We start from the raw sequence: 12,578 nt of genomic DNA on the forward strand, positions 1-12,578 counted from the left end.
TAAAAAGGCAAGGTGAATTAGGTGTGGCATAAATGGGATGGAGTTTAGCAAGTAAGGAAGGGGGTAGAATGAGAAGTTTGGGTATTGACTGGTAGATGTCAATAAGGGGAAAATGGAAACTTTGGGAGTATGAATAGAATAGAGACACCCTAAAGGTGTGAGGGAGATGAGTTGAAAGATGATATTATTTTGGGATTGAAATGACCTAAGAAAGAGTAGACAGGTACAGATAAACTTTTTTTTAACAAATATTTTTGAATACTTCTCAAGAAATATTATCTGGGCACCATGTTAAGTGCTTGGAATTCACAGATGAAGCAAATAGCTACTACCCATTTCTTCATGAAATTTACAGTCTAGTGAGGAACACAGACATAAATCATACAACTATCTGTAAAATTTTGAACTGTAATAAATGCCTTCAGGAAAAGTAGAGGTTATTAGGACAGCATATTAACAGGCAGAATTGAGTTGGGGGTAGGCATGTGATGTCTCTTTGAGAAGCTGGTATTTCAGCTGTGGACAGGGAATAAGAATTAGTTAGGAAAGAGTGGAGATAAGAGTGTTCCAGACACAGGGAACAGCGTGTACAAAGACCCTGAGTGGCGGGGGGGTGGGGGGGGAAGGTTACGATCATTTTGAGAAATGAAAAAAAGCCAGAGTGGCTAGAGCTAGTGGTGTTTCCAAAGGAAAGACTAGAGAGATTGGCAGAAAACATGGATAGGATTTAGAATTTCATCCTAAGTATGGAGTTATCAAACCCTTTGTCATCAAAAGGTTTGATCAGGCAAGTGGCATGATATACTGTATAGAGATCATTCTGGTGATTCTTTAGGAAATATATTGGTCAGGATACAGGGAAAACAGACTTTTGAAGAGTCATAGAAAAGATGATGGTGTCTAGGTTTGGGGGGGGCATTCATTGAGATTCTTGTATTTATCCATATGTTTACCCCCTACTCCTGCATTATCCCCTTAGCCACTTGCATACCCTCCAGGCCTCTTATACACATTTGTGTGCTTGCGCATTAGTGCCCACATTTCCTCATTAGGCAGACCCTATAGACTCCAGTGTTTATACAAAATGTTTCAACCTGTCTAGACCCAGGAGGAGTAGGATAGTCAAGCTTGTGTTCTGTTCTTTCACTTCAGCAGTGGAATAGAACATCTGTGTAGAGAGAAGGTAGGGCAGAGGTTAGAACAGTGCTCTGCTATAATATGGAAAGATGGAACTCCACACTCAGGAGCTTGGGTGGTTGCTGGCTGGAAGGAGATATTGGAGCCTGAATTCTCTTGACTTAACCATAGAAGAGGAGGTAGTGGGGTCAGGGCAAGGGTCAGCCAAGCTCATTTTTATATGTTCCTCATGTGCTGATTGTTGTTGCAATGAGAGTTGACCCTTAACAGGGCCATTGATGTGATAAAAGTTTTTCCCACACACTTCACAGCTGAGAGATGACTAGGAAGGGTAAGGGCTTTATCCTAAAGTGCTAAGGCTCAGTGATCATTTCTTTTCTTTTTTTCCCCTCCTCTCACTTCCCAGTCACTTGTTACTCCAAGTCAGATTGATGGTTTGTTTGTGGTACCTTGAGAGAGCCATAATGAACTGTTTGTATCCCAGTGTGTTGCAACTCATAAATGATATCTGTTTAGTGGTCCACGGCTCACTGGGCTAGAGCTTGAGGCTAATGAAGCCTAGGTCATGGTTTCCATTTCAGTACAGTTCTCTTGGGTTCACTCTGTTCTATTTACTGCCAGAGGCTATGCCCACAATCTTACGCATTCACCCTTTGGTTTTTAAGATCATAGAATGAGGCAGTAAGAAAAGATCAACATGAAAGTGACCTACTCCTACAAAACTAACACAGCATACTCATTTTTCTGTTGGTGGGTTATTAGTGTTGTCTTCATTAGTAACACTACCGAAGCATCTTGCTCTTCCCCTGTGTCTCTCAACAGCCAGGTCAGAGTCCCTTTCCTTATTTAGAAGACTAACTTGATCTGCTATGACCTCACACCCGCAACATCCTTTTTAGCACTTAATGATTTCCATTTTTAATTTTGTCTATTTCTAACATTCTTCCAGCTAGCTGTACAAATGTGGACAAGTCACTACACATCTCTGGTCATAGTTTCCTCATCTGTAGAGTGAGCATGTTAGATTAAATCTAAGTTCTACTATAGTCAATTTCACCACTGATGCCAAGTACCTAATAAAGTGCCAGATATGTAAACTGAGGTGAATGGCAGACACAGTTCCTATCGTCAAGGAGCTTGTAATCTAACAGGGACAGGGACTATACATAATAAATAAATAAATAAATAAATATAAAAATAAATAAATATAAAAGTACAACTTTGGATGTTGGCAGGATGGATTGAATGGAATAGGTGCAATGGTGGAGAAAATTGGGGAGATGTGAATTTGAAGATCTAGTTAGAAGTCAAAGGATGAGAAGTTACTAGCGGTATAAATAAGAGGGGGAGGAATATTTGAGGCAGAGAGAATAGGATATGCAGAGGTTCTGAGGTAAGTAAGAACTTAATGTTTAAGGAACCAACAGTAAGTCACTGTGTCTGGAGTAAAATATATGAAGGGGAGATATGGATTTGAGGTGTATTTAAGAGGCAAAAGTGATCAGCCAGAAAATTATCAGGAGCTATGGGTGGCTCCAGGTATTTAAGGTGTTAGGTAAGGTTGGTAGTGTGACACTTCATACCAAGTTAGCCCACACTCACGGTGGCAATAGAGAAAGTAGTTGCTAAAAGCAAGTTATTTCTTTTCCCCTTTGCTGATAGGAAATGGGGAGGGCCTAATAGCCCACTGCCTTAGTGTCAACATTAAATGGCAGTAGCCCGCAATATCTGGCAGGTGGAAATTACTAAGAGGGATAATTGATGCCCTTAAAAACTTGCCTAACTGAGCTTTGTGCAACATATTTTGGGAGTTCACCAGCAAAGTTTGTATGTTGACACAGGTGATATCCATGCTGAGACTTGTTTGGGTGGAAGATTTAGTAGCTTGGTAGGGCACGGATACAACACCGCTCTCCCTTTTTACCAGATGCGTTTATATGCTAGGTAGCTCATAACTTTGTTCTTTCTCCTTCTGTCCCTACCAACAGAGAGCCATCTGCTTTTAGTCCCTCCTGTATTCTACTGGCAGGCTAATCTCCAAATGCAGTTTTGATCATGTTTTCCCCCATCCGTGAACCTGTGATAGCTCCCCTTTACTTGTATCATGTTCAGAATTCATACTAGAATTCAAAGCCTTCAATGATCTCCAGCCTTTTCTCCTTTTAAACCCCAGCCAGAGAATACCCTTCAGTAATTTGGATGTCTTCAGGACCTAGCCCTACCACCCTCAGTGAGCCTTCTCCCTCCAGCCCGGATTTACGCTTTCTTGTCATAGAGTAGTGGGAACAGCCCCTCCGGATGATCACCATAAACTTTTTCTATTTCAATAGTTATTGATCTTCTGCCTTTATTCATTTGTTCCAAGGGTGTTCTTTAATTGTCGCATGCTTTTGTGCTTTCTCGGTGTGTTTTAAGACCCTAGGAGCAGGGACCTATTCTGTAGATCTTGTTGATCAAAACCAAGGCTTGGAAACTTAACGCTGCTGCAGTGAGAAGGGCAGTAGATTTGGAGTCAGACTGATCTGGGTTTGAATGGCAGTGCTCTCACTAGTTTATCACCTCGGGAAGACTACTTTGCCTTTCCAGCCCTTATGTTTCTTATTCTTAGGCTTCTGTATTGATTTCTTCCTGTGCTGAGAAGTGGTGGCATGTAGGAAGTGCAGTACCTTAGCAGACATTCCACTGGGAGTTTTGAAGTAAACACTTGTAGTAGCCACCCAGGTTACCATTTTCCTCATTCTGGTTGTTCGAATTGGAATGAAGAGAAAAAAAAATTCTGGCAGAAATGAGCCTGGGAGGGAATATTTTTCTGGAGAAATGTACCTGAATCTTAGAGAAAAAATGATCCATTTTGTAGAAAATAATTTATGAGCCAGTGTGCTTTTGGCTCTCTAGATTTGATTTCTCTAACAAACAGTATCTAACAGATACACAGTTGTCAGGTGTTCTAATCTTCAACAACAGTCTTCATTCAAAAAATTGTGAACTGTACGTACATTTGATTTTTGGATAGTAATTTTGAGTCCTAAGTTTTTCCAGTAATCTGATCACGTGAATAATGATTTTAATCCTCCCCTTCCTTCTTCATCCTCTCTACTTCCTTAGGCCTATGTGCACTTGGGAAACTGAGGCACACAAAGATGGTTTTGATGTAGTCAGACTCATACCTCAAGTCTTTGTTTAGAGTTTTATTTTTTTAAGATTTTATTTATTTATTTTTCAAAGAAAGAGAGAGCACAAGCAGAGGGAGAAGCAGGCTCCCTGCTGAGCAAGGAGCCCGACTCGGGGCTCCATCCCAGGACCCTGGGATCATGACCTGAGCTGAAGGCAGACTCTTAACCAACTGAGCCACCTAGGCGTCCCTTTGTTAAGAGTTTTAGGGGCAGGCAGCTCTGGTTTAAACCCCACTTCTGCACTTCCTGCCTCCTGCTAGGCAGATTATTTTACCTCTCTGAGCCTATTTCCTCAACTATAAATGAGTTAAATTTTGTGACAGCTTAAGCACACCTGGTTCATAGCAGACAAGCAATGACTCTTCGTTTCCTTTCCCAAGGGTGCCAAATTTCCATTCCAAGCATTGTTTTATTTACCTAGTCTGTCTTCCTGCAATATTTAAGTGTCTGGATATTATATTGCATAAGAAATATATATGAGATATTTTTAAACACACAGTGTCTTATACTCAGAATTATCACAGAGACAGTCAAAAAGAAAAATAACATCAAAATTGCTCACAGTCAGCAAGTAAGTTTGGTTTGAGGGTAGCATAGATATTTGAGTTAGCCTAAGTGTAAGAGACAAGGCTCTCAGTAATTTCCAGGTTACAGCCACTCTTCCCCTACTTCTTAGTCATGTTTTCATTTCTAAATCCCACCTGTACCCTAATCCCACCTGTACCCATCTGTCTTTACTCTGAGGTAGCATTTCTGCCAGGATAGTAAGGAAGCAAAGCTTTCTGTAATAAATGACATCATCTGCCCTGGGGAAATGATTGCCAATGTATGTACTCACTCACTCACTCATTCAGTCTGTATTAGTTAATACCATGGGTTGCAGTTGACAGAGCCCCATCTGAAATATTGGATACCTGTTGGAAGGGCCATCTCTCATTAGAAGCAGTTAGGCTTCAGGAAAAGCTGGAACCAGTAAGTTGAATGCCACCATGATTCTGCTTTTCTCTTCTCTGCAATTCTGATTTCACCCTTATCACTTTGTCTGTCACCAGCCACTTTATCCTTTTGGTCCATGTGTCAAAGAGTCCCTAATCCAAAAATTTAGAAAAGGGACACAGTGATATAGCTTGTATCAGATGCCCATCCTGGGTCAGTCAGCTAGAGTAGGAGGGCATGGTCATGTAAACACATGGTGGCTCAGGGTGCCTGGGTGGCTCAGCTGTTAAGCATCTGCCTTCTGCTCAGGTCATGATCCCAGCGTTCTGAGATTGAGCCCCGCATCGGGCTCCCTGCTCAGCGGGAAGCCTGCTTCTCCCTCTCCCACTCCTCCTGCTTGTGTTCCCTCTCTCGCTGCCTCTCTGTCAAATAAATAGATAAAATCTTTAGGGAAAAAAAAGACATGGTGGGTCCTTCAAGAATTATGTGTAAAAAAAAATAATTATATGGTTGAAGTGGGGTGAGGAGAAGCACACAGAAGAAGGGTGATGAACACAGAGTTCCAAAGATGCCCACACACCCATCCTGCCATCCTGGGCAGTGGGATCTTAGGTTAAGAATACGAAAAAATATTCCTGAACTGAGCTTGCTTGTAGCCAAGTGATGGGAGATGGATGTGTAATGAAATAAGTGCAATAGAGTGATCCCAGTTCTGTGTAATGGAGATATATGTAGATAGGGGTAAAGAATAGATGGTCAGTTAGGTGAGATCAGACACAACTAACCTCTGTTGTTATGAAGGCTACACAGCTGGGTACATTGAAGCCCTTCTGAAAATACTTGAGCCCCTGAATTATTGTTCAATAATGCCTTGGCATTTTCAGAGTATAAACATCATGTGCCTTTTCATTAAGAGGCCTCTTCACCAGAATGCCTTTTTAAATGATTCATTGACTTTTTTAACAAAGATAGACTTAAAGGACACCTTGAGGTTTTTTGCATTTTAGCCACTTGTCCTGTTGTGTTTTAGAGAATTCGGATGATCTGAGTATGAGTTCCCTTTGGTAGCTCATTAAACCGGTATTAACAAGGACAATTCATCAACTTGTTTTATAACTTGGGTGGTCTGGCACTAAACTCTTGTTAATCACAGATGTCTTGCTTATAAGTTGAAGATACATTTTTGTTCCTTGTGACAGAGCCTGAGAGCCTTTGCCATAGCCCCCCATCCTTTGCTATTGTAGTGACCTGCATTATATCCATAAGTGGTCTTGTGTATCATCCTTCAGTTTGCTCTTTTTCAGGCAGATCAAACTGAGCCTTTTCGTATCTTCTATTGCACTGAGTCAACTTTCTGCATTTTACTCCACAAATCCACATCTTTGAGGGTTGGGTGCCTCAGGCTATGCAGTTTGCTCCAGTTTCATCATCTTGGTGTTGCCCTTCACCTCTGCAGTTTACCAAGGCTTTTCATTGTCCTTCATCTCTTCTCACTACCTGCACTTGCCCTTTTATTTTTTAATTGAACTTTTTATTTTGAGATAATTATAGTTTCACACGCAGTTGTAAGAATTAATACAGAGAAATACCCTATACCAAGTCTCCCCCGATGGTAACGTTGTCTTGCAAAACTGTTGTACAGTTCATAACCAGGATGTTAACATTGATACAGTCAGGATATAGAACAACTGCCCTGACATTTTGACCTTTGGGTTCCTTCTCATCATTCTGTTTCTTACTCATCTCATACACTCTCTTCCGTTGCTCTTCTCACTTACATATTCATTGTCCTAGGGATTTAACTGAGTCAAGGATGCTACAAAGAAAAGACTAATCTTTTCTTTGATAGGTTGGGTTAATTTTCATGTATTTCTAGGAATAGCAGTTTCCATTCTTTTAAGTTATTTGCCTGGAATAAATATCATGTGGATGGTTCATGATAGCCTTAAGATTTATGTGAAGACCTGGTCTGCTGGAAGATCTGTTTGCCTTAATTTCAGGCAGGTCACATGAGGGTGAAGAATGTTGTGGGTATGGTACTAATCCTTTGAGACTTAAGAGCCCTAATCAAAGGCACTTTTTTCCCCCAAAGGACAGTTTTGCACAGAGGATGTGGATGAGTGTCTGCTGCAACCTAATGCTTGTCAGAATGGGGGCACCTGTACCAACCGCAATGGGGGCTATGGCTGTGTATGTGTTAATGGCTGGAGTGGAGATGACTGCAGTGAGAACATTGATGACTGTGCCTTCGCCTCCTGCACTCCGGGCTCCACCTGCATTGACCGTGTGGCCTCCTTCTCTTGCATGTGCCCAGAAGGAAAGGCAGGTAAGGCCAGCAGGGCAGAACTGGAGTTCAGGGACGGGGCCAGTGAGCATTCGGGATCTCTTTCATTCCCTGAGTTGTGTCCTTTTAATTAGCATCTGTAGGAACATGTTACTCAAGACTGTCCTGGAAATATAATTGCTAGCCAAAGTACTATGAAATTAGTCTTCTTCTTTAGGACTTTTGGCTCTCATCTCAAGTCTGCATACCTCAGTTTTTCATTCCCCCCAAAAATGAAAGTAACTATTGCCTTGGGAGCATCTGTTGACCTCAAGATTTAGGCGAAAAACACCTCAGAAATTAAGATTAATGTCTCGAAAATTAAGACAAAATTACTAATAAATGGATTTAGAGACTTCATTTTGAGAAGAAACGTTTTACTCGGAAGGAGTTGGGAGGAGAGAAGCATTTGAATGCATTCCAGCTCTCAGTGTCTATGAAAATATTCCTCTAAGGGAGGAATTTTACTAACTGCAAAGTTAACATTGCTCTAGCCTCTCAAGTTAACAGCTCCCGGTCCTAGGAGTAGAGAGCAGTGAAAGGAGGAATGTGAAGGAAGAAGATAGCTTAACTGAGAGAACTTGTGCCCAGCACTTTTGAAGTGTTCTTATATCTATGCCTTTCCAAAAGTCCCACGTCCAGCTTTGTAAGAAGCCTTGGTTACCTGTTCTTAAGGTAATTGCAGACTGGAAAATCCAGTTCCCATGTGAACTACACAGAACGTGGGGCCTAGTAATACCTTCAGAGTCCTGAGGGCACTTGAGCCAGGAATGTTGACACTGTTTAAAAGGCTGCCCTAGTACAGGCTGATGATATTCAGCTGTTTTTTTCCTTCTGAGGCTAGTGAAATACCGGTGGCCCTTGACCATCAGGTAGCATTATTTGGGGAAAGTATGTTGCTAAGTAAGATCTAAGGTGCATGCAGTATTTGGAATATATGGCAAAAATTATTTGTTTATTTGAAATTCAGATTGAACTGGGCATCCTCTATTTTTATTTGCTAAATCTGGCAGCACTATCAGAAGGATATCTTCATTGTCTGACCATCTCACTTTATGGCCTGTAGATGACTAGACCCTTGAGGAGAGGTCTAGCTGAGAGCTCAGGGTCAGAGCACCAGAGTTGTCTGCAGAAGCTCTTTGCTTGCTGTTAGATGCAGCACATCCCTAAGATGTAGGATTAGGTAAAGGGGAAGTTGCCTGTAAATCTCCATATTGGATTTTGGTGAGGTGACCATAAGGTTTTCCCTCCTCCATGAAAGAGAAAACTCTTCCTCAAGTAAGAGACAGTTTCTCTTCATTCTCCTTGCTCCACCCTATGACAGGTCTCTTATGTCATCTGGATGATGCATGCATCAGCAATCCTTGCCACAAGGGGGCACTGTGTGATACCAACCCCCTGAATGGGCAGTATATTTGCACCTGCCCCCAAGGCTACAAAGGGGCTGACTGCACAGAAGATGTGGATGAGTGTGCCATGGGTGAGTATGTGGAACCTTTCCTATTCCTCATGGTGTCTGTCGAGCTCAGCAAGCATTCAAACAGAAGCAAAACCTCAGATCTCTCCTGCTACATGTCCACTGTTTATGAATTCTCAGTGTAAACATATATTCTCTTTTGAGAATTGAATATATGGAAGGTCTGTACCTGCTTCTTAGTAGAAAGCCCTACTTTGGTGACAGTTTGGGGAAAAGAACAGCAGAGATGCAAAAGAGTTGAGATTACCTTAGTCTGTCTTTCCTTTGTTTTCCCTTTCCCCTACCCTTTCCTTTCCCTTCTTTCCTTGTTTTTTAAGGAAGAAAATTAGAAATTGAGAACCTGATTATTAAAGGCTTGGCTCTTATGCCGTAATAATCAGACCTACTTCTGTAATCCACATTTGTGGAAACTCCATCAAAGTACTTTGATCCCAGTAATTGGTGCTTGTATTTTCCAGCCAATAGCAATCCTTGTGAGCACGCAGGAAAATGTGTGAACACAGATGGTGCCTTCCACTGTGAATGTCTGAAGGGCTATGCAGGGCCTCGTTGTGAGATGGACATCAATGAGTGCCATTCCGACCCCTGCCAGAACGATGCAACCTGTCTGGATAAGATTGGAGGCTTCACGTGTCTGTGCATGCCAGGTACATGGGCCCATCAGTGTGTGGGGTCTACACAAAAGGCACTGCCCTGCACTTTTCAGTATAGGGTGGCAATTCCATGAACTCTGTCAGCATTTAATTCCCAATAATGACAGGGTTCCCAGCCAAGGGGACCTTTAAGGAGTAATGCGGTGCTAGAATTCTTAGAGCTCTGGAGACCAAGTTAAACAAGTCCATATGTCAGCATCACTACATGTAAGAGAAAAATTCAGAAGTGATTGTTTTTATGCAAGTATTATTTGATTTAATAAAGGATTTACCCTAAGAATCCTTTAAATAGCAAGCTTTTCGGATCTCTTGATATATTATAAATATCATACTATTCCATTTATAGAAATTATTTTACCCATAATTGTATAGGAACTTGCCATCTGTCCATAGTGATGTGCATATAATTAGTTGTATTCTGGAGTTCTTCTGCAGAAACCATTTCTTGAATCCTTAGAGAGCTCAGGTAAATCTAGTTTAAAGTGACATACGACAGTAGTTCCTTTGCCAGATTAAGGCTGCTAGCCACTGTAGCATTGGGAGGCCCTCCTGACCTTAACTTGTACCCTGAGAGCAACAGCATCTCCAGCGCAGCAGGTCTTTAGGAACATTAACTAGAGAACCTGTGGGCCTGGTACTGCTCTGAAAGTGAAGCAGGGACTGGTCAGAGAACGTGGGACAGTCTTTGCTGGCATGCTATGTTTTGCCAGTGTCTTTGGAAGTAACCTCTTCTCCCTCTTCACAGTGACATGGCTACCTTGCTGTATTCTCCTCTCTTGCTGATACTTGCAGGGACTATTTCCCATCATGGCAGAGTCCCCTTTGCCTTCTGCAGAAATGTTCATGCTCGTAGGGGATATAGTCATCTCTGCAAATTTGTGCTTTCTTGGCTAGAGTATGCCTTTCTCTCTTTCTAAGCCACTTGTGTGGTCCAATTTGTTCAGGTTTCAAAGGTGTGCATTGTGAATTGGAGATAAACGAATGTCAGAGCAACCCTTGTGTGAACAATGGTCAGTGTGTGGATAAAGTCAATCGCTTCCAGTGTCTGTGTCCGCCTGGTAAGTGCCCACCACCTGCCCCTGTTTTCTTTGAAAGCACAAAGCTGGCTGACCACAAGGAAGGGAGGAGGAGAGAATGTGTGTGGGCTGTACATGAGGAAGTCATTAAAGTGAGCACTTCAGGATAGGAGTGTTACAGAAATGGGGAGTTTGTTTCAGCTAGTGTATCATCCAGATCCTTTCTGGCCAGAAGTCCAAGTCTATTCTGAATGGCCCATGACCTCTCTGTCTGTGTATATATTTCAGAAAGGTCATACCTCACAGAAGCCTGTTGTAGGCTGTTCAGGGTTCTCCGCTCCCCCGGGTCATATTCTTGAAGCCCCTCTGTGAGATTTTTATTTTTAGATATTTCACCCTGGATCCAGAAACAGGCAACACAAGTCAGTTTTTTCCAAAGAACACTCTGTGTCTCCTTTTGCTCCCCAAAGCTATTCTTGAAGACATGCCAGATTTTCTGGCACAGACTATAGTCTCTCATGTTGTTTCTTCAGAGAGGTTCCAGTTCCTCTGAAGCTGTACTCACTTGTTTGAGGGCTCCGTATATAACTATTTAGTCCCTACTTCAGGTAGAAGTGAAATCTGCAGTAGGAAGAAGCAGAAGTGGAGACACACCCAGTTGCCTCTGATGCCCTGAGCTTCACCCAATTATCCTAGTTACCTGTTGGGGAGAATAATTTTATGTTTGCTGAGCCATTGTTTTAAGACCTGCTGGTAACTTAGCCCAACCTTTCTTGGGCATCTTTCTCATGGGATATCATAGGTAGACCTTAGACACACATAGGATAGCCCTTTGACTTATGTCATCACTGTCCTTTTAAGGTTTCACTGGGCCAGTTTGCCAGATTGATATTGATGACTGTTCCAGTACTCCATGTCTGAATGGGGCAAAGTGTATTGATCACCCGAATGGCTATGAATGCCAGTGTGCCACAGGTAAGATTGTTCTCACTTTTCATCCCCTCTGATGGGTCCATTTGAACAAAATAGGAGACTGTCCTCTTCTAACTGTCCTACCGAGCCAGTCCACTAACGGGCTGCTCTGTGTTTAGAGAGAGCTGCTTCTAGCGTATTTTTTGTTGCTCTCCTTGTTTCCTTCTACAACACCTGCCTCCTTTTCCACCACAGTAGTGGCCTGGCTTGGACATTTCCATTTGGTGTCCATGTCTTTCTGTGACAGATTTTGGCAGTGGTGAGTTTCCAGCTGGCTTGACTTACTCCTTTGGGAAAGGGAAGAATTCCAGCTGAAAGCTATTTTTCACTGGGGCTTCTCAGCAGGAGGCCTGTCTCTGTGTTTCTTGGGGCAAGTGATTGAACAAAGGCCCAGAAACCTAAGGGCCATTGTGTGCAAGTGCAGAGGTTTTCTGCATAAAAAAACTGCTCAGGCCCTGAGAGTCAGGTGTGTATCTGAACGGGAGAGAGAGTTCTGTCTGGGAAAGTTTAGGTCCTCTTTCCTGACTTCTGCTACTACAGTGACAAAAAAATCTGTTTACAAATAGTCTACGTTTCTGATCTGTGGCCACATTTTTCATTTGGGAGTGGATTTGAATAAGCCCAACGTCCCTTGTTACACATTTGCTTCTGCACAGACCAGTATTATAGAGAAAGACTAAAAATTATTAGAAAAGATGATTTCCCAATTTGTCTTTTGTATGACCACTTAAGGAAGAAAGAAGTTGTGGATATAACTTAAGACCTTTTTCTTATTTTAGAAGATGGATTCTTAAAGGATTTTAAACATCATGTGCATGATTTTTTTCTGATGACAGAAAAGGGAACTAAGTCACAAAAATAAACACAGAGAATGAGTGTTTTGGTAGTACT

General features: G+C 42.1%; 1 protein-coding gene across 1 annotated transcript in view; it reads left to right on the top strand.

Moving 5' to 3' along the window:
* NOTCH2 (notch receptor 2) overlaps positions 1-12,578 on the top strand; it is a 161,550-nt gene that overhangs the window by 97,155 nt on the left and 51,817 nt on the right. Inside the window, exons 6-10 of the mRNA XM_048220190.2 lie at positions 7,339-7,572; positions 8,894-9,049; positions 9,505-9,693; positions 10,644-10,757; positions 11,577-11,690. Coding sequence (XP_048076147.1) covers positions 7,339-7,572; positions 8,894-9,049; positions 9,505-9,693; positions 10,644-10,757; positions 11,577-11,690 — 807 coding nt within the window. The remainder of the gene's footprint in view (positions 1-7,338; positions 7,573-8,893; positions 9,050-9,504; positions 9,694-10,643; positions 10,758-11,576; positions 11,691-12,578) is intronic.

The sequence above is a fragment of the Ursus arctos genome, unplaced genomic scaffold (genome assembly GCF_023065955.2).
Source record: "Ursus arctos isolate Adak ecotype North America unplaced genomic scaffold, UrsArc2.0 scaffold_12, whole genome shotgun sequence".
Taxonomy (NCBI): domain Eukaryota; kingdom Metazoa; phylum Chordata; class Mammalia; order Carnivora; family Ursidae; genus Ursus; species Ursus arctos.